A 22,483-nucleotide genomic window follows, 5' to 3' on the forward strand; every position below is an offset into this window, starting at 1 on the left:
GCCTGTAGTGTAACCTTCTAGGGCCAGTTGTTCAAAACATTTAATCTGGATCAAAATGATCCGGATTTTGAAATCACATTTTTTCCTATTCAGGATCAGGTAATCCGTCTTACTTTTATGCCGGTTTTTCAAAGCATCATTGGACTGGATCACCCTGAGCCAGATACACAGTTTTCAAGATTACCAAATCCAGATTACCAGTGCTCTAAATGGGACAACATATCACAATGTGGGCTACCAGCTATGTAAAGAACAGGTAGAAGGGCCAACATGGGGTCACTGTAAGTGTTTCTTATTTTGAGACAAAACACAAAAATAACATAAACATCCACTTCCATTCATAATTTATTTTATGACCCCTCATCTGAGCCACAACAAATAAACAAATATACATTAACAAATACATTGTGGCTATTTTGAAAACGTCTTAAAAAAATAAAATGGCTAAATGTCCAATAGTTAACAAAATAAAGAATGTTCAGGGTTCTTCTTCATCTGAGGATGAGAGACCAGCATTTCCAGGCCCTGCTTTTAGGAGGCTGATCTGAAGTTTCGCTTTGGTTTGCTGCAGTTTGGTCAGCTTGATTTGTTCCTCTGCCAGGAATATCTGTGCTTCTGCTCTTTCAGTTTCTCGTTTAAGAAGTGATTCATAGGCATCATCATTATTATTCGGCAAAGGATGCTTCAAGTCTCTTTTCTGAGCTCCTGTGACTGCTGGCTCTACCAGTGAGGATCCAGGTTGTTCTTCAATAATAGGGCTGAGATCCAGAATGAATGTTTCCTCTGCATTAGGAGGAACTGGCCCACTTTCCTCTACAATCGTAGGCTCACCATCCCCTACAACACCTTGAATCCCATGCAGAGCTTTAGAATTCTCACCTCCAATAATGTCCAGAACCACATCTGTGTATTCACCTTTCTTAAAGGGTTTGTTGCCTGTTTGGGTGTTTTTTGCTTCAGCAAGGTCCTTTGTTGCTCTGGCCCTCAGATTCTTCCATCTATATTTCACTTGCTCCAAGGTCCTCTTCTGGCCAGACCCCATTGCATTCACATTCTGGGTGATTTCAACCCAAATGTCTTTCTTCCTTTTGTTAGTCACCATTCCACCCATAACAGAGCTTTCTACCATTGAGGCATAATGGCACTTAACACCCTCCAGCAGTGCATGGGTTTCTGCAACAGTGAAATTAGGTCCTTCTGAGTCCATGGTTCCACCTCATCTGTTGTTGTGAACATAGTATTTATAGGCCTTGGGCATGATTGATTTAATTGAACACAAGCCACAGCACGTCAGCCAATTGGTGTGTGGGTATTTGACAGCCATCTTATATTCAGCCTTTCTCAGAGGACTTAGAGAGAGGCACTGACATGGCAGGTATTGTCCATCGCTACCACCGTTTTGGTGGAAGAGGATACTGTCAAAGGGTGTATGTTGAGCATGCACAACCACTGGAGCAATACACCACTGAAGAACTGTATGCTCACTTTCGCTTTGGGAATGCTGATATTAAGTAAATTGCAGACCTTGTCAGGCCAAAACTTCAATGGAGAACCCGAAGGAGTCACAGTCTGTCTGTGGAAGAACAGGCCCTTATTGGTCTGCTCTTCTATGCATCTGGGATTTTCTACCAAGTTGTTGGTGACAATAAAGGAGTGGACAAATCAACTGTGAGTGATGTAGTGAAAGCTGTGTCAATTGCATTGGCCAGCCTGGTCAATCAGTTTGTTTCACTTCCAAAGGATGTCCAGATTGCCCAGACCAAGCACAAGTTTTTTCTATTGGGGAACATGCCTAATACTATTGGGGTTATTGACTGCACTCATGTGCATATCCAAGCACCTCATGAGAGGGACTGGGAGTACATCAACCGAAAGGGGAGGTGCAGCATCAACATCCAACTTGTGGGCGATGCTGACCTCATCATCACAAACTGTGTCGTGAAGTGGCCTGGGTCTGTTCATGATGCACGTATCCTGAGAGAGAGTGCTTTATACAGAGAGCTCCAAACCAACCGACCGGATGGCATAATATTAGGAGACAGTGCCTATCCACTCCTACCATGGCTGATGACTCCTTTTCTTGCAGCAACCACACCTGTGCAGGCACGCTTCAACACTGCTCACTGCAAAACAAGATGTGCAATTGAGCGTTTAAATGGAGTTCTGAAGAGATGCTTTGCATGCCTTAACTACTTGCGAGTGGAACCACAGGGAGCATGCAACAAAATACTTGCGTGTATCGTCCTGCACAACATCGCTACCAGGCGCAGTGTCCCTCTCTGTGATGATGTTTATGATGCACCTGAGCCTGTTGAAGAACCAGACCAACCTCTGGCGTTTTGTCAGAATGAGGGACTGACTGGACGTATAGTAAGGGATGCAATTGTTAGACATTATTTTTGACAGGCTCATCTCTGATGACTGTTTCTTTGAAATTAATATATGGTGATGAATGACAGAAAAATGGAATATATTATTTTTATTTGTTATTGAAATCTGTTTGGGGGATTATTTCATGGGGACAAGATCATTTTTACTTTTATTTTATTTTACTTTACTATACTGACTAGCTTAATTGGTAGCCTATGTCTACTTTATCTACTTTATCACTGTTACAACGGTTACACAAGTGAAGTGCAAAATATAAATAAAAGTATATACACTAAATGATACAAATGTATTATTTGACCAATTTTAAAGTTTTACTACATTTTCTTCCTGGAATCCACCTTGAAATCCTACCCCCTGTTGGGATCAGGATAATCCTGTTTTTTTGGATCAAAGTTATCCAAATCCTACTGACAAGTTTTGAACAACACAAACTGAAGGTTTGATCCAGATTAAAACTAGGATTGGATTCTGTGATCTAATCTGATTTCAGATTCCTTCTTTCCCTTTTGAACAACTCATTTTCAAGATTTGATCCAATCCGATAACCAAGATCCGATCAGCTTACCTTTGAACAACTGACCCATAAGCCTTAAAAGGGTGAAAAACATTTTACTTTGTAGCCCCTCCTGGGCTCAGAAACACTCATGTGCTCCAAACACCAAGCAGGAGACATCCACTCATTTTATATCACCCACTCTTTTTGCGGATGACAAAGCGAACTGTGCAAAATTAAGCAAAACAGTCAAGTTTAAAGCATCACTGTAATACAATTCTTTGTATTTCTTTTAAAGGTGTACCATCAAATCTGTCCAGACCATTTTAGAATATATCTGTAGAATAAACTATTCATATATTTTCGCACTTTCTTTGCATTACATATGGCATACCAAAGGCATGTAGATATACATGAGAATATTCCTTTTAAGTATGGAATCAATAATCTGTTCCCCCAATGAGCTGTAAGTGTACCAATAAATTTGTAGAAGTCCGTAGCATAGATACTATACTTGCTTTCATATGCTTCAATTTGCACATTGTTTGGAGGACAACATTGGGCAGAATGTAGAACTTTTTTTTTTATGAAATACAAAAAAAGAAGAAATAAAACAGATCTTTTATCCGATTTATCAAAGAAATAGTCAACAGAGCATATGACCTGAAAATCTGAGTCAGGTTTGTTTGATTAGGGAGAAACAAAAAGTGCTGTGTTGGGTGTTCTTCAGGACCAGTGTTTAGAAACCAGTTGATATCAAGCTGTGAAATCAAAGGGTGCCCCCGAAGACCATGTACAGAGCATACAGAAAATCTGATCAATGACAGGGAAAGAGTAATGTTAATTCTGGAAAGGATGTGACAAATATATAACACACCATCCGTATAAGTAGCTTATGTTTTTATGAAAGCCGTATTAAAACTATTTTGGTTTTTGATCAACTTCCATTGTTCTGGAGTGAAACTGCTTTTCAGTTTATTGCAACAAAATCAAACAGAATAAAAAAAAGTAAAACAATAAAAATTGCATAAGGGAGACAAGTTTCAAAAAAGACTCTGACTGCATTGCAAAAAACAACACATTTTAAATTCAGAACAAAAAAGGAGAAATTAAGCAGAAAACCAGCATCCCATGCAAGTCTACCAGTAATCTAGTCTACAAGTCTAATTCGCAATCGTTTTTCAAACGAGTCATAAGCCGTTTCGTTCTGATGTCAAGATGAAACATTAGCATATTGCCCACCCACCTATTGCGCCCACAGACACCAGGGAAAACTCGAACCTCAAACCGGCAGCTGATTCCTGTGGATACTGGATAGCATCATGTTGAGTCTACACTGTGACGGTAAAGCCAGTTTTTTTTTTTTTTTACTGCCCAAGGACGAGCATGTGAAGAATCAGTGGTTAAAATTCATCTTTACCACGATATCACAGCAATATAATCCTAAACTTTTGCTGTGTTCCCTTTATTTCACTGACAACTGCTTCTCAAATCTCGGAGTTCAATGCAGGATTCACAAACCGCTTGCTCTTGAAAGATGGTGTTCAGAATTGTGTAGGTCTCCTGCTAACTGGTTAACTCACATTATTACTGTCTTACTGAAATTCTTCTGCTAATCAGCTGTGGGCCACTATTACCTATAACTGTGTCTATGAATGCAGATTGTCTGTCGTTCTCACTACTTTGAGGAAAGATTACACATTGAGCAAGATCTGTTTTACCAACGTTTATGTTACATCAGATCATTCACGCTAGAGCTCGGCTAATGTATACAACATTGCATACATGCACTGTTATTGATACAGTTTACATGTATTCATGGCAATATATTAGAAAAATACTCTGAAAATAAATTATTACAAGTAAAATAATTGGTTTGTTGATGGTCATGCACTTGTTAATGCTGATGGTGAGGAATTACAGTTGCAACATCTCATAATGTCCATCAAACTGAGTAGTGTATCACTGAGAAACACTGAGTCCTGCTCATGTCGTCCTTGCGATGGAGGTTCGGGTTGAATAACTAGTTCTTCCGGTGTTTCATCATCGGACTCGCGCTCGGATTGATATGGTAAAATCAACGTCATTGTTCATTTCTGTGTTTAGTTTACGGTGTAGGAAGCCTCAGGACGTTGACCCGTCTTCACTAAAACGCCCTCCGGAGATTCAAAACGCAAAACGGGGTCGGCAGCGTTTATAAACTTCTCCGTTTTAGGTCTTCATTTTTGCCATTTTAGTCTGGACGGGAGGTGCAAACGTAGCAAAAGGTCTCCATTTCTAAACGAAAACGCAGTAGTGTGGATGGGGCCTGAGCTGTCTGGCCAATCAGAGCAGAGTAGCGGAAAGGTGGGATTTAGAGAGATTGATTCATCTCACGAGTCGTTTGAGAATCATTGAAAATGTGGTGATGTGCAAGTGTATATTATGAGAAAATTAAACAGTTTTTTGACCTTTGATGCATGTAAACCTGTTGTAGGAGACTCCAAAACAACATTAGGAAACTAGAACTAGAAACTAAAATAGCATAATGGGGCACTTTAAATTTTATCAATGATTCTAGTATATTTGCTTTTTGTAAGTGAAACTTTTTTTATTGAACTCTTTCCAGGTTTAGCGATGTGGACACACTTAACATAATACGTCTGCTAATGCCAGATTTTGCTGTCTTCCTGTCTACACTGTTCATCATTCGCCGGTGTAAGCCCAAGAAGCCACATCACAGTGAAAACAGCCGGCAGCTCTACAAGACTGAGGTAATGAACAGCTAGTCTTGTTATTTTAGAGCGGTTCTGCTCAGTCCTGCTGCTGCAGGTCCAGATTTCTGTGAGTCAGATCAAACACACCTGGGCCAGTTGATAAAGGACTCTATAAAGGACTTTAATTTACTTGAAAATTAAAGCATGGCTGGAACTTAACTTTGCTTAAAGGTTAATTGATTAAATCATCCAAAACGTACTGGCTACTTTGTGTTGTAACATAAATGATTATAAGGATTAATGTTTTTTTTGCTGTATTTATTTTATTTCCATTTTTAGTGTTGGCTGCTTTTGTCCTGTGTCCTAATTTGACAGGGTTCCGAAGAAGAGATTTCAGACTCAGAATATGAAGGGGAGAGTGGAATATCTGAGGGTTCCTCTTTAGACACCTCTGCTGAGAGCTGCACCGCTCCTGCCTCCTCCCCCGACGTTCTGCAGAAACTCATCATATTTATGACTGGTCTGAGATTCCTCATGTCTTCTGTAATGAACACTGCTGGAAAAGTTTTGGTTACTGTTCTATTAGGACTGGCAGGTAATGCATATAGAGATGAACGTGTGCATGCATTCTGGAAAATTATCTATAGATGCAGTCAATGATGTTACATATTTTGACAGGTATAACGTTTCCCTCCCTGACGTCAGCACTGTATTTCATGGTGTTTCTTGGCCTTGTATGGTGCTGGGTATTGGACTACACCATCTCTCTACTGCACTACAGCTCTTTGTGTGTAATGATGACCATCTTCAGTGGAGGACACATCCTTATCCTCTACCTCTACCAGCTGCCCCTCTTCCAACAGCTCATTCCTCCACAGGATGACTTTGCCAGGTGCAGTTCCCCAGACAGCAACACAGTGTCGGCCCAGATCTGGCCCACATCTGGTACACGTGGAATCCACATATACCAGATGTGGTCCAGATCTGGGCCGACACTATGTTGCTGTCTGGGTCAGATCTCTACTAAGTAAACCAATATCATTCAGTAAAAGCCAATGTTATTGACATCAAGCATGCTGTACAAGTGTGTTTTACAATGAAGAAGCATAATCACTTTACTTGTTCAGGAAGTAAAGTATCCTACACATGTGTTTTAGCCGATTCTGATGTATGTAGTTAAATAAAACACATGTAAAGGATGATAGTGTTGAAGTTTTACCTTGGGTACGAGCAAGAGTGAGTCTGCAGTGTATTCGCGAATAGCGCGTGCAATCAGGGCAACAAATTAATTGAAATCCACTGTCTCCTCAAAAGAGTCCATTTGCAAGCAGCAGAAAGCCATCTTATGCTTCACACACACACACACACACACACACACACACACACACACACACACACACACACACACACACACACTGTTTTGTTTACTCAGTTACGCATAATAGCACCAAATTAATAAAAAAACACAATATATTGTTTTCCATCATGCGCCGTGCATGTTTGCGATGATGTAAGATGCACGCAAACGCACCAGAGTTCGATAGAATCAAGTTGAGTGTGGAACCAGACCAATGTTGCGGGGGTGCCGGGAACAATCGCGCCAGGGCTCGGACCGCAGCAAACGAGCCCAGTGTGAAAGCACCCCTAAACATGAACAGAACTCAAAACATGACACCAGTAGAGTCCCAGAGTCTTGCAGGGTCAAGGCACATTGAAGCTGTTGGTCCAACACCTTACTAAAACACATTCAGCATCTGTTTGCATCTAATATCTATGTCTGTTTACCAGGTTGTTTGGTTTGACAGCGCTCATCCAGACCAACATGTCAGAACCGTATATCCTGGCTCTGCATGAAGATGGCAGCTGGCCTGCAATAATGAACCCACTAATGCTCCTACTGCTGTATTTTTCAGTCATGAGTCTACTACAAAAGTGGAATCAATCTGTTGAGGAGGTACTGTAATACACTTCACAAACGCATAGACATGAAGCTACAAAAAAACATGTTTCTATGTGGCGGGGTGTCCAGATCTGCTCCTGGAGGGCTACCATCATCTTCTGCAGAGTTTAACATCAGATATATGCATACGCCATATAATACCTGTCCTCCTAACTTGTTATGTAGTTACAGGGCTAAACAGCTGCTGCTAAGTACTCACATTGATGACACAGCAGTCAGGAGAGTTGCTCATCCAGTCTATGAAGCCGTTTATTTGTTGTGCATGTGCTCAAAAAAATAGTACGAAAGTGCAAAGAAAGTGCATGCCTCCATGTGAGAGATACATCACGCCCAATGACTCATAATTTGTGTGTGGTGTGTCTCGGAGTGAAGCGCGCATGTTCAGCTCTTGAGGGGGCTAGCTGTGCGCACTGTGATGCATTGACAGTGAAAAAGCTCTGCTCTCGCCTGGCTTTGGTCTCGGGGGACAAGATCCAGGCGTCTGCGCCCTGCAGTGCTGGACCCGCTACTGCCGAGGCAGAGCGCTGTCTGCACACATGGGGTTTGCAGCTGGATCTGGTTGAAGAGCTTGGGTCGGGTCTGTCCCTTTCCCAATCCTATGTTGCCAGTTCCGATGCTCTCGCACCGAACTCTGAAGCCCGCTCGCCTGCTTCTTCCAGTCCGGGCGAGAGCATGTTGCTCGGTCGATCTAGCTCTAAGGAGGCTGCCTCCTCCACGTCACCCACATATGGGGAGTTACTTGATGTAATGACCTGCGCCACCACCAGATTAAGCCTAGATTGGTCGGTGGAGAGACAGGAGCGCACTCCAAGCAGACTGGATGAGTGTTTATTAGCGGGTCATGAACGTGTTTACCCCGCCAGTCTTCCATTTCTCCCAGACCTCCATGAGGGACTGTTAAGGTTTATGGCGACTGGCCAGGTGAGGCAGGATGGGTTATTCCATTTCTCGCGTCTCACTTCCTCATGTGTCGCTTCTCCTTTTAAATACAGAGAGAAGGATATGCTCCTTTCATGTTCGCATAATAAGGGCTGCCTTACATGGCTGAAAGAGGATGGGCGTTTCCGCAGCTACGCATCCCACTTTATCAGTGGTGTCCCCTTGGGGTACGAGCTTGGAAGAAGTAATATATATATGTTTCCGTATGCAAGCTGAATGGGGGTGAGGGGTATTTCACCCTCATCACTCTCTCACTATACAGTTCAAGAAGTGCTTGCACATGCTCCTGGAAGCTAGACTTTTATCTCCGACCTTACTTAAACACATCTGAACCAACTAATCAAAATATTCAGTATAACTAGAAACTTCCAGGCAGGTGTGTTAGGGCAAGTTGAAACTGAACAGGAAAGTGGCCCTCCTACAGCATGATTTAAACACTTCTAGCACAGTGGTTTCAAACCCTGGTCCAACCCCAACATTGCACATTTTTGATGTCTCTCTTATCTGACACACTCATTTGAGGTCTTGGAGTTTACTAACAAGCTGATAAGATGAGTCAGGTGTAGCAGTTTTACTTAACCTCAAACAAGACCCCAGTTATGTTGGAGTTTTATAGGTGGCGCCAAATTAATATTGTGAGTTTTGGTCACACCACTTAATGTGAGTGTGAAATTGTGAGATGACCTCTTAAGCCTGGTTTATACTCACTGCTTCTGCATAAGCGCAAAGGTGCGAGTGACAAAAATTCCGTCATTGCAGTGTAGGCGATTGTGCACATCGAGTGCCTAAGACCCCATGTGGCCCGATGTGTTGTAGTTTACATCATTTTCAAGGATTTTAAACATGGTTATGAATATATTTAGATGGATTTGTGTGGCTTCTATTTTTTTCAGCCACCACTTCTGCATCTAAAAGGAATTTTAATGGTTGTTTGGATGTTAACCCAATTAGTCTCAATATGGGTGCAGGGCAGAAATTGCCTGTGGATCAATGAGAAGTCCTGCCTATCCAACATTTGAAGTGTCTGTCAGTTGTCTTAGCATCCTTATCTGATAATGTTGGACAATCCAATCGAAATGTCGCAAACCTTTCTTCACTGTTGCAGTCAGAGAGGGAGCCCTATCATCAAACTGGGCCCTAGAATGTGCTGTTTGCTACACAGGTGTGTTTTATTAGGGAGACATCTAAAGTGTTCAGTGCTGGGGCACTTCAGGACCAGGGTTGGGAACTACTGCTCTAGCATATCTAAAATGCCACTACCTAACTAGTTTTTAACTCCTGGCAATCCTGTAATTGAATCTCTTAATTATATTACTGCAGTCACTACTTCTACTTAATGCAATTGAGTAAATCTGTTTTATTTTGCACTCCAAAAGTATTGCTGAAAACACTGAAAAAAAGGCAATTGTGTACATGTTTGTCTATGTATCTGCATTTGTAACCCGAATATATACCATGCTCAGGAACATGTTGAAAACTATTCTGAAGACTCCAGCATCCAATCAAGCTTCTCCAAAATGCACCATTTCCCCCCTGAAAGAAAAGAGGTAAGATATAATTTATCAATAGAAATAAAAATGAATATAGATAGAATTGCTCTCATGAGGTTTCTGTAAAGACTATCCATTTTGAGCACACACAGCAAAATGCGCACTCGCCACTATATTCACAGGACAGGCTCCAGGACCAGTGATGGGAAACACTGCCATTAGGTGATGATCACGAGCAATAGACCTTTATTATTTACATGGTTAATAAAACAGGGAAGGTTTGTTACTTTCTTAAGCCTTTGTGATTCCCATGCCACATGGCAGTCAGTGATGCCATACTGTAACCTTCTGGAGTCTGTGCTATACTGCCTCATCCATCTTGTGAAGTAGGCATATTTTATCTATATAACAATCTGTCACGTAAAGTTGGCTAGTCCAGTAGAAACCAAGAACAGTTTATTACAGAAGAGAACAAATACTAAAAAAAAAACAGATGATTACTTGGCTTGCCTAAACTGTGAGATTGAGACTCAACGACAGAAGGCTGACACAAACAAAGCTCGGACAAAGCTTTTGACACAAAAATTGACAGGAAACATGAGGTCTGTAAGTACACAATCACTAATTGGCAAACAAGAAACAGTTGGAAATTATCATGGGAATAATAAACAAGAAAACTACAAAGGGGATTCGCTCCCCGGAATTGCAGATGCGGATTGTAGAATGCACTGAATAACGCAGACTAAAAGACGGGGAGGAGCCGAAGCATGCAGCCGTTTTAAAAGTTTTAAAGGGGGCTAAGGCGATTGCGAATTTGTGAACATATTATGGAGCTAATCAGATTTTTTTGGGTATAAATTTAAGGGTGCTGAAGCCCATCTAAAAAGGGCCTAGCGACGTCCCTGACACACAACCACTTACTGAACAGGTGGGGACTGTGTTGAGCAAGAAAGAAGACATTGTTCAGCAGAGGACTGGAGGACAACATAAACATGTTGGGCCTACATGAGGCTGCAGGGCAGTTCTGCATGGGATTACGGCTATCGATCACATAGAGCTTACAGGAGGGGGCAGGATATATATGTCTGGGGTTTTTTTGTGGCGTAAGGCCATTTGTGAGGCACCTTGTGCTCTAGGTCTATGTATAGTGTTAAGTGGTTAAGAGGTAACATAGTATGTTGAAAAGAGTATGCCAGAAGTCCCCGGATGGTCTACTATTTCCAGTGGATTATCGAAGTGTGGATCCGTGCTCAGTATAACAGCATATATTGCCCACAACCTATTGCGCTTTGGAGGAGGAACTACAAACACGAGTAAAAAGTGTTAAAAAACAACAAAACATGGCGGATATGCGCAACCGAGGGTGAGAGGTTTAGATAAAGGTTTGAGTGACTAATCAAAGTTTAACCTAATCATTTTTTTTGGCCATTAACTTTTAAAATGCATTAATATGAGGAGAAATCTCCGCATGAAAGACCCGCGACTGGCAGATCAATGTGCTTCTGCATTTTTCTCCGATACGGTAGGAAATGAAATTAAATCAAATGTGGAGGATTTTATCTTTGACAAGGGGATTGACAGGTCAGTTTACTGTGACAGAATGCGACAGAGAGCAACAGTTAAAGAGGAATTGTATGTGATAGTATTTCCCAAAGCTTGTGTACTCTTTTGCTACACACTCAAAAGTACCTACTTTTTCTTCACAAAAAGAGTACATACTTTTAGGGCGTAGTATATAGACGCAGCACATGTTTCATGATGTGACTGGCTGTTCCCTGCCCTACTATCATGTGACGAGCACATGACCCATCTCATCTTTTCCACTCGTCAGTTTGCCAACAAGTTATGCTTATTTCTCTGGATTTAAACATTTTTAGAAACATTTGGGATAATGTAAGTACACAAATTAACAAAATATATAACATTGTTCTAGTGGTTTTTGGATATTTTTATCAGAAATCTTACATAGTGTGCCTTTAAGCATAATTAGAGCAGTTACTTGCAGTACTACATCGTACCATTATTTAAACACATGCTTTCTGTGCTGTTGTTGCCATGTTTTAGGCTATGGTGTTGGTGTGGAAGAGGACGTGGCAAGACCACGAAGGTTCTGGGGTGGATTCCCTGATTCTGGAGGATGACTACCCAAATTGCTTGGCTTTATCTCCATACACACAGAAGATCTCTTATTGTTCATTAAAAAGTAATTAAATATAGAAAGTCTACATTATTCATGTGTACATTTTGCCCAAATACACACAAAACAACAGGACAGAAGAGAGTTTGAGAACAAGGTCAGCTATGACTAAAGGCTAGACGATAAAACAATGCATAGAGGAGCTGGGAAGGAGGTGGGTTGATGTGCTGATATCTGAACTTTCTGAACTATTGCTAAGCTAGATATAGTTTTGTCATTGCAACAGTCACAGATGCATATACAGGTAATGGTTTGCAAACGTCAAACTCCTAAAATATTTGAGATTTACACTCTGTTCACATCTATTTATTAAGTTTATTTTGTTCACATTTTAGAATCTGTGTGTGTGTGATTGTGTGTTAAATGCATGCACAGAATATACTGTGGAGAATGAAAGCTGTGACGAAGGCAATGAAATATTGAATGACGAGGACCCTCTACCTTCCACTGATCGGCCTGGACCCAGTGCCTTGATCCAGCTTGGACAGTTCATCATGAAACAGAGCTATATAATTGCTCTCATCATCACAATGGTAACGTAGTGTTTGAGGGCAGAATAGCCCTATGTTGCTTCATGCTTGCAGTATAATCTGAGTATTTTCTGACCTTTTGATATTTATAGATGATTATAGAGAAGGAAAAAACTGTTCATATTCTTATTTTTCAACATAACACCTTTACAGGTTGCTCAGAATGGGTGGCGGCTAATCAGTGGGCGTTTTCAAACTTTTAATCATGTGATCAAAACGCATACATGACATATATAGAAGCTGTGACAAAAGCTGTATTTTAGACCAATGTCCAACAGATTTAATTAATTTAATGACGAAAAACAATAACGTCATTTTTTAGTGTGTGGAATTTCTTGCACTTCAGATAAAGCCAAAAACCCTGTCTGGCTGCAATCACCCCAGCACTCCTTGAGTACCTTATTGCTTTTATAAAATGGTTACCCCACAATACAAATATTATGCTTTATGAACTGTTCATGAAAATACATTGTTCCATGCAATTTCTGTCCTTGTTACCTAGGATAATTATCAAAGTTGTTAATGAAAGTGAAGTGCATGTCACTAATGATGTTGGAGTGTCTGGCCCAGGGGCGTAATTTGTGGAGGGGTTGGGGGGAGACCCCCCCAATATTTAAATCTATGCATTACAACCCCCCCAATATTTATACCATGATCATATGAAAAGGAGGCATCAGGAAGCATACCCAAACTTCAACCCCCCCAATGTTCAAACTACGCCCCTTGGTCTGGCCATTAACAGAGCAGGTTATGATCCAGGGTTAGTTTACTTACTTGTTACATGCTTGTTTTTCTGTATATGTGTGCAGGTATGGAGCATCAGCTATAACTCATGGCTCACATTAATATTACTGGTGTGGTCATGTGTGATCTGGATGCTGAAGGATCGGCGGCGGTTCGCTATGCTTAGCGCTCCATTTCTTGCTGTCTACGGGACATTGCTGCTCGTGGTTACATTCATCAGCCAACTCCATCTTAAGCATGTTGACATTTTCCCTGCTTTACCGAAGGTTGTGTTGATTGACTTTGATGTCTATGGTTATCCAGTGCCCTGTGTGCACCTTGCTGCAAAGGTATGACATTTTGTGATAGAGCTTAACAAAGTGTTCTCAGTATAGAGCTGCACGATTAATTGTTAAAGGAATTGTTAAAATGTGTTGTTGTTCCTGAATGACAACAATTTAGCTACATCTATTACGATCACATCGCGGCTACAAGAGTGAGAGCAGTTGTTATGTATGTGTCCGAAATCACCCCATATGCCCTTAAATAGGGCAATATTTGAAGGGACCACCATTTGTAGTGGTGTCCGAAACCGTAGTGGACGTTATGAGTGAACTCATTCAATCCCACAATGCACCGCAATAACAAGTTTACAACCGATGTACACGCTACGCCCGCAACTGAATAATCCATCCATCCATTTTTCTAAACCTCTGATCTAATGTGGCTACAGCATAACATCATACATGTTTAAATTCCTTTTTACTTGATTATTCAATTGTTTAATTAAGATTTATCTTGAACTTGTCATGGAAATGTGCAATTATTACATTTTAAAAATATATCTAAAACTTTAATATTAGGTTTTATTAATCTTGATTAATTGCAGAATTTTTTTTTGTTTTTTTGTATCGATTTACTAATTTTTATAAGATGTGTTATAGATATGTGTAACGTCCCATATCTGTTTTAAAATCTAATGATTTCTTTGCAGGTTTCTTTTACGTTTAGTTTCTGGATTTTACTTAGGCAACGGCTGAAGGAAAAAAAAGAGGAGCTACAGAGCACGGATGATTTAATGGAAGTCAAAGTTCAAGCATGTATGGATATCTTTTTGATCTTTTGATTATTTTTTTATTTTTTTAACAGAATCTGTGTATGATATACAGCATGTGGTTGTTCTGCATTGTCTGATTAGGGCTGGCTGAAGTCACTATAGATTTATAAGTATAACATAAATATGTGATTAAAAAACATTATTTGGGCTGCAACTGTTTTTGCAAAATACATGTAAAATGTGTTAAGATGATTGAAGGCCACAAAACAAAGGCAGTATGGAAGCAGATGCTAAAACCTAAACAACCCTACTTTATATTAAGTGGATTTAAGTACTACTGTATGTACTTACATCAAAAAATAAGTACACTGTGTTCATGATGGATTGTAAAACACTTGTGCTGCTATTGAGGTGTGATACGGGTAAGGTGTGGTTTAAGGATGGGTTAAGGTGTAAGGGAAGGGTCAACAGTGTAATTACAAATGTAATAACATTAATTACAGCTGTAATTACATGCAGGTATTTTCAAAATATAAGTACAATGTAAAAACATGCATGTACACAATAAGTCCATTGTATCAAATTATTAATTTCAATGTAAGTACATAGTACCTATAGCCACTTGATATAAAGTAGGACCCTAATTAATACTGTATATGGTCTAGGTGTGTATTACATGATTTTAATGCACAAAGTGGAGTGAATTATACATTACAGATTATTTCAAAGCAGCTTCACAGTAATAAACAGGAACAAACAGTAATGATGCAAACTGCTGTAAAGAAGAGCTACAGAAGACACTTTAATTTTGATTCAATTCAGTTCAGTAACAGTATTAATGTTGCAAAATTGGTCAGTTATGAAACAAAGTTGATTACAGTTGAAGAGCAGTTGACAGAAATGGAGAAGAAAAACCTTGTGAGAAACAAGGCTCAGTGGGGTTGGCCAGCTCTCTCATGGCCAAAGGAAAAAACATAGTGGGATTTAATCCAGGCTGTGAGATTGTGGATTGATATGACTCAAAATGTTTCATCCAGCTCCTTCTGCTTGAAGATTGATATGCCATTTCCTATATTTAGTGGGAACAGTAGAAGCTGGCCATAGGGGTCTGTGCAGAGGACTTGTTTGGTTCTTGTTGTCTTTGCTGAGGGTCTGTGCCAAGGGCTGTCTAGTGGACTTGGTCTTCACAGGAGATCTGTCCTTAGGGCCTGTCAAAGTGTCGTGGTCTTCACTGACATTCAGGGCTGAATGGTGGCCGCGGTTGTTTATGATGGTCTTAGCTCATTCAAGGTCTTCTCATAGCTTAGCCAAGCTAGTTTTCCTCACTGAAAAGTGCCTGAATCAGCTTAGGGAGATCAGCTAAGCCAGCTTAGGTCCTGTTCACACCTGCTATTAAGATGCATTTTGGTAGATCGGATCACAAGTAGGCGAGGTTACGCTGTTTATGCTTGCTTTTTTTCCCCACTTTTGACCACTTCTGTCCTGATTTATTAGAGGGGAGGGTCTATGTGTTACACACAATGTTTACGCATTAGGTTAGTAGGCAGAGAGTAGGCCTTCTTTTGTGGCAGTTTGAACGCATTCGACCTCTTGACTGAACTATGAAAGCAATCCGGTAGAGTCCTGGAAGTGGACAAGCTCAAAACATTTTAGACCCCATTTACACCTGTATTCAGTGTCGTCCACTTGTGATCAGATTGAAGAAAATGCTCCTTAATACCAGGTGTAAACAGGAGCTTAGACTTTAGTTACAGTTTTTTTAAAACATAATTTTTATCAATTACTTCAATTTCAGTTGATGTCAAGGGGTAGAAAATGCTGCTGTTTCTATAAATGACAGTATATTAATATGTCTTTAAGTCTTATGTCTTTCATGTTTGTTTGAAAATATAACATCTCACTTGCAAAATAATTAATATATTGTGGTAATGTGTGTATATTTCTATTCCAGGTGACAACAGTCAAAGCTCTCAAATGATGACTGTGTTTGGAGGATTAGTGAAAGGCATTTTGGTGAAGTACTGGATCTTCTGCTGCTGCTTCATGTTCTTCTTTGTCAGTTTCTCAGACAAAGTGGCAGTCTACAAAATTCTCTATATCTGCTTATTCCTTTTCGGTGTGGTTCTGTACGAGGTGAGTTTAGACCATGTGTCAACCTTTTCACAACCAGAGTTTGCTGATCCATTTATTAGCCAACCTGAGCAACCTCTAATAAATATTCTCTAACAATTCAAAATAACTGTCCTTAATTCAGAAACTCAATGTCATGCTCACCAATTTCACTATATATATATATATATATATATATATATATATATATATATATACAGTGCTATGCATAAGTTTAGACACCCATACTAAAGTTGACTAAAAAGAGGAATAAAAAATCATCTTTTGGAAACTGAACTTAATCCCTTAATTTAAAAAATTAGGAAAAATCCAACCTTTAAGGACACCAATTTTCTTTGTGAATGAATAATGCATCGTAAATAAATAAATGTTCTTCCTTAAAATACAGGGTGCATAAGTGAGTACACCCCTATGTTAAATTCCCATAGAGGCAGGCAGATTTTTATTTTTAAGTATTTTTATTTATTTATTTTTTAGGATACTATGCATCCTGATAAAATTCCCTTGGCCTTTGGAATTAAAATAGCCCCACATCATCACATAGCCTTCACCATACCTAGAGATTGGCATGGTTTTATTTCAGTTAGCCTAAAAGCTAGTTTGATTTGCATTGAGAGATGATCTTATGGAAAGTACCCCATGCCAATCTCTAGGTATGGTGAAGGCTATGTGATGATGTGGGGCTATTTTAATTCCAAAGGCCAAGGGAATTTTATCAGGATGCATAGTATCCTAAAAAATAAATAAATAAAAATACTTAAAAATAAAAATCTGCCTGCCTCTATGGGAATTTAACATAGGGGTGTCCAAACTTATGCACCCTGTATTTTAAGGAAGAACATTTATTTATTTACGATACATTATTCATTCACAAAGAAAATTGGTGTCCTTAAAGGTTGGATTTTTCCTAATTTTTTAAATTAAGGCATTAAGTTCAATTTCCAAAAGATGATTTTTTATTCCTCTTTTTAGTCAACTTTAGCATGGGTGTCTAAACTTATGCATAGCACTATATATATATATATATATATATATATATATATATATATATATATATATATATATATATATATATATATATAGGGTCAAATCATTGCTTAAGATTGATTCAGTTTATTCAGAGGAACTGGTTGAATATAGCTGAGCTATGCTTGAGTTTAAACATAAATATTACAACAGACGTAACATGGGGCAAAATGTAAACATTTTAGGTTGCATTTTATGTGATCTAGTTTACCATAATTTGAAACTGCTACAGCAGAGTGGAAGATGCACACAGCACTAGTTATTTTAATACTAACCTACCGCGTACATACAGTGATCACGTCTCAGACGGGTGTCAGCTTCTTCAGTTTGAAATAACGATGAATGCTATGTTTTTATGAAATGTAGTGCTTACATTTTTTATTATGCTTTGGAATGTAGTAAAGTAAAAGTTTTCCAAAATAAAAGTACAATACTTGAGAACAGTTCTATAGTAAAAATCCTTAATTACTGGGCACCACTAATTGGAAATGATGTAAAAGTTAGAGATTTTATGTATTTATAGTTAACTAGCTCTTTCGCTATATTTTGCTGCTCTGGTGGTTGTTCCTTGCTTTTAAAGGTTACATAAATTATTCATAGCACATCATTTTTTTCTAAGGGGCCATTTACACGACTCTCAAGCCTGAAAACTCAAGCCTTTGCAAACCAGTTTCAAAGTGCAAGTTTTTGAAAATGATACCATCATGGACAAAAACGTGAATTTGTGAAAACGGTGACATCATGTGTATTAAGAGGACTTGAACTTAGGGAAGTTTAGACTTATGCCATTTTTAGACATGTTCTTTTAAACTTGCATTTTCCTGTTGATGTGTTTCTTGTTGCTTTTAACAATTGTGTATTATGTGTACAGCGCTTTGAGAAGCTGCTTTTAAAGGTGCTTTATAAAATAAAGGTTATTATTATTATTAGTCTATAGGCACGTAGTGTTTCTTTACAAAGTGACATCGCCATCTACTGGCCTAGCAGCAGAACTAGGGTTGGGAACCGAGAACCGGTTCTTATCCAGAACCGGTAGTGTTTTTGAAAAAATACCGGAACCGTGCAAAATTCCTAAAGCCGCCTTTCCACTGCGCACGACATTCGCATTCGATTGTCGCATTTCACCCCCTGGTGTCAGTCGCAAGGAACTTTGAAATTGGTCGTGAAGCAACCGTTACCCTCGGCTATTCACAATGGTAAAATTAATGCTTTTAATGAATATAATGCATGCATGAATATATCAACACAAAACGAATGACCCTCAATACATCTAATATAAAAAACAGTCGATTTTATAGAGCTAATCAATATAAATATTGATTTAATAATGATACAAATATTTTTTCAGCCATTATTATTAATAACCGTCATTTTGCAGGAATAGCGTTTACAATAAAGTATTAAAATATTGGCAATTCTAGCTTCGCGCTCATAGTTTTGATTAGAATACATCACATCCGGTCGACCGGTCGCATACGGTCTAGCCGCAGAAGTTCAGATATTTCAACGCATCCGAAGCTCAAATCGGATCCGAAATTTCCGCATACGCATATGATCGGAACTCCCCGCAGCTCCCGTACGACTCTCCATTGGAAATGAATGACTTCCGGTCCGACGGCTGTCGTTTGTCGTTTGCAGTGGAAAGGCGGCTTAAGTTTCGGTTCCGAAAACGGTTCTGGTGCGCTGTTTTGGTGAAGTGCTGGGAGCTTATCCTTTAATAGCGACGTCTCACCTCATAAAAATAGTAATGAATAAAGCCCTCGCGCTCCTTAAATACGTTTTGCGTCAGATATCAACGGAGAGAGAGAGAGTAGACAGAGCTGCACGATTAATCTTTAAAAGATCTTGATTCAAACACCCACGCGATCTTATCCTAAATTACAAAAACCTCACCCCTGAACATTCAAATCTGTTTGCGCTGTCGCTGACCCAGAGAGAGCAGTTGTCAATATGAAACAGCTTTACAATCACACAGTATCGATATTTATGTTACAAATATTCAAATGATCACAGAAGTACTGAGATAAAAGTTTATAATTAGAGTATAAACACTGATGTCTACGACAACCAAAATAGAGTAAATCACCTTTTGAAAGTCGCTGCCTTCAAATAACGAGTGTATCGATTACAGCTGATGCTTCAAAACATTCATAAAGACGCATGAATGATTTTTTTGTGTTCAGAATTTTGTTCAGAATTTACAAAATGTAGCTATACAATGAGCGCATCATGAATGCCTTTTTTTCAAACCGTGTTTTTGTCTTATCCTGAATTACTATATAAGCCTGCAATAAGCGTTTATACTCGGACTGGCGGATCGCAGCCGCTGCGGAGTAGCCCAGTGCCTGCGTGACTCGCCATAGACATAAATAGAGAGAAGTAGCTCCGGCAACAATGTTCTTCCGCAAGACGCATGCAGTTCTGTTTATTAACTGCTAGAGCGCTGATTTATCCAGTAATGAAACAAGTAAAGTCTTTATGAATCAATCATTCAAAACGGTTTTTAAAAATAATCTGTTCTACACACATCTTACATGGGTGTTCAAGCATATCTACCCCTTCTGAGAGGGTATTCTCCACTGCTGGAGATTATACAATAAGCTATAGGAGAGGTCCCAAATTATTCTAGAGAATGCAGAATTTTTTTATTTTCCTTCAGAAAAAATTAAATTTTTTGCAAAAATTGCTTAATAATATGAATTTGTTGACATTACCAGTCTGTTAAACTCATTTGGGATTTTTCCCTTACTACTATTTTTTTATTAGTTGTTTTAATATTTTTTAATGAATGGGAACCGGAATCGTTTGGTGGAACCGGAATCGGAACCGGAAAATTTCTTACGATTCCCAACCCTAAGCAGAACACAGCGATTTTAGTCGTTTTCACGGATCCATGTGAGAACGTTTTGAGAAAGTTATCTTCTGTACACGAAAAAAGCAAAGAAAGAACGTTTCGGTTTTAGTACATCATTGACATGTAAACGCACCCTTAATCTGGTTCTAATGTTAGTGAATTTATTCACTATTATTTAGAGTTTTCTAAATGAGCCGCCGCGAGGTCTCCATACACCCAAACCATCTCCATATACGCACAACCTTTCCTTTACAACCTGTTGTCAGTCTCGTCAAACGTATGCCACTCTCGTCAGATCCTGGAGCAGTGCCAAGTGTGTCATTCTCAAAACCAGTTCAAACACAATACACACCTTTTATACAGATCCAGATTGCAGACCTCATACACATTATTCAGAGAAATCTTGCAACTGAAGCTATAACACAGGTTTTCTTATGAAATATATTCAATATGAAATTAAATTGTATTATTTATTAATTTTATTCATATTCTATATGAATTTTATTCATTATTCAATTTTTTTTAATAAAAAAATAATATAATATGACATAATATAGTCATTTTAAGATGATATATAACTTCTTTACAAGATTATAAGTCCACACAGAGAAAGTGCTTTTTGTGTATGTTTAATTTCAGTTGTTCCTTAATTTTTCTGTAAATTTGTGCGTACGCATGTTTTGTGAATGAGACTCAATGCTCTTTCGAGCTTGTCACAGTGTCGTAACGGTGTCTACTAGCAGGAGCTGACCTGGCCATTAGCGAGGAAACTCATTTCTGTACTTTTCACCATCCAGTCATTTCCAGATGCATAAAAATAAAGTCATTAGACTCCCTATCTTTTTTTTTGTTTTGTTTTTTTGTTCTCTCATTGATTTTAACTTCACTTGGAAATATGTCAAATTACTCAAATAAAATGGGTTGTGAATTCTGTTTAACTTGAATATTGATGTAACTGTTTTGTCCAGGTGCATTATGAAGTATGGAGGAGTCAACTGAAGTATTTCTGGGCAGTTGTGGTTGGATACTCTATGCTAGTTTTGATGCTGATCTACGTATACCAGTTTAAAAGTGTCTGTAACCTGTTCCAACAGATCTTAGGCATAACAGAGGAAAGGTAAGTCCTGCCATGAAGATAATCATTTCTTAGAATCATTTATGAAATTAACAGGGCTTTGGGGCAAAAATGCCACCAAAAATGACTGATGTTTCTGATATCATGTACATATGATTATGACACAGCTTTTACACATGAAATCCGTGTGTTCACTCTGTCAGGTTACGAGACCTTGGGTTAGAACAGTTTGACACCGTTGAACTATTTGCACGAATCTTACGGCCGGCCTTCTTCCTTCTGGCCTGCATTCTTCAGCTGCATTATTTCAACTGTGACTTCCTCTCTGTAACCGATCTTCAGACAGTTTCAACGAAGAACAGAACAAACAGGTGTGTCAAAATACGCAGACACACAAACACATTGCATCTTTGTCTTTTGGACTCAATAAAATTATTGTGAGAGAACTCAATACCATCAGAATAAAAACTCTGCATACTCCATAGCTTCCATTCAAACTTTTCTTCAAATTTGATCTTGTTTTTTCTGGTAATCAGTTCCATCAGCAGTGAACTGAAAAACATTCTCTTATGGCTAATGCTAACTCACCTGCCTTTTACACTGCAAAATGCATTCTTAATAAACAGTTTTGTATAATTTTCCAATTAAAACAAGATGAATTTACTTGAGAAGCAACATTGCATTAATGTCTGTTAATATCTTGAGATATGATTTCAGAGAAGAAGATCTGAAGGAAACACTGAAGGGGATTTTTGATATGTGAGTATTTCACCTCTTGCAGCGGCTTTAAATAGTTTTCTTTTTTTACTTCATTAAATACATTTTCCATAATTAATTGAACACAATAAATTGACAGCTCTAATATATTATTTGTTTTCCTTAATCATAATTGCATCCTTCAGCCGAGGTGACTGGTGATTTT

At 38.9% G+C, this 22,483-nt stretch overlaps 1 protein-coding gene and 1 pseudogene across 2 annotated transcripts in view; both read left to right on the plus strand.

The window, feature by feature from the left end:
* The window catches only part of LOC311087809 (piezo-type mechanosensitive ion channel component 2), a gene marked incomplete at its 5' end in the record, with an annotated part of 88,740 nt that overhangs the window by 16,100 nt on the left and 50,157 nt on the right, over positions 1 to 22,483 (plus strand). Inside the window, 13 exon segments of the mRNA XM_084121280.1 lie at positions 5,493 to 5,637; positions 5,956 to 6,175; positions 6,259 to 6,472; positions 7,369 to 7,534; positions 9,943 to 10,026; positions 12,034 to 12,159; positions 12,544 to 12,699; positions 13,506 to 13,769; positions 14,414 to 14,519; positions 16,428 to 16,609; positions 21,455 to 21,603; positions 21,765 to 21,932; positions 22,279 to 22,320. Coding sequence (XP_083977406.1) covers positions 5,493 to 5,637; positions 5,956 to 6,175; positions 6,259 to 6,472; positions 7,369 to 7,534; positions 9,943 to 10,026; positions 12,034 to 12,159; positions 12,544 to 12,699; positions 13,506 to 13,769; positions 14,414 to 14,519; positions 16,428 to 16,609; positions 21,455 to 21,603; positions 21,765 to 21,932; positions 22,279 to 22,320 — 2,022 coding nt within the window.
* LOC311088101 (putative nuclease HARBI1) lies at positions 1,369 to 2,403 on the plus strand (annotated as a pseudogene). The gene has a single exon. The product of its transcript is annotated as a putative nuclease HARBI1 (transcript).

Source organism: Abramis brama (assembly GCF_963993115.1).
Source record: "Abramis brama genome assembly, chromosome: 8".
Taxonomy (NCBI): Eukaryota; Metazoa; Chordata; class Actinopteri; order Cypriniformes; family Leuciscidae; genus Abramis; species Abramis brama.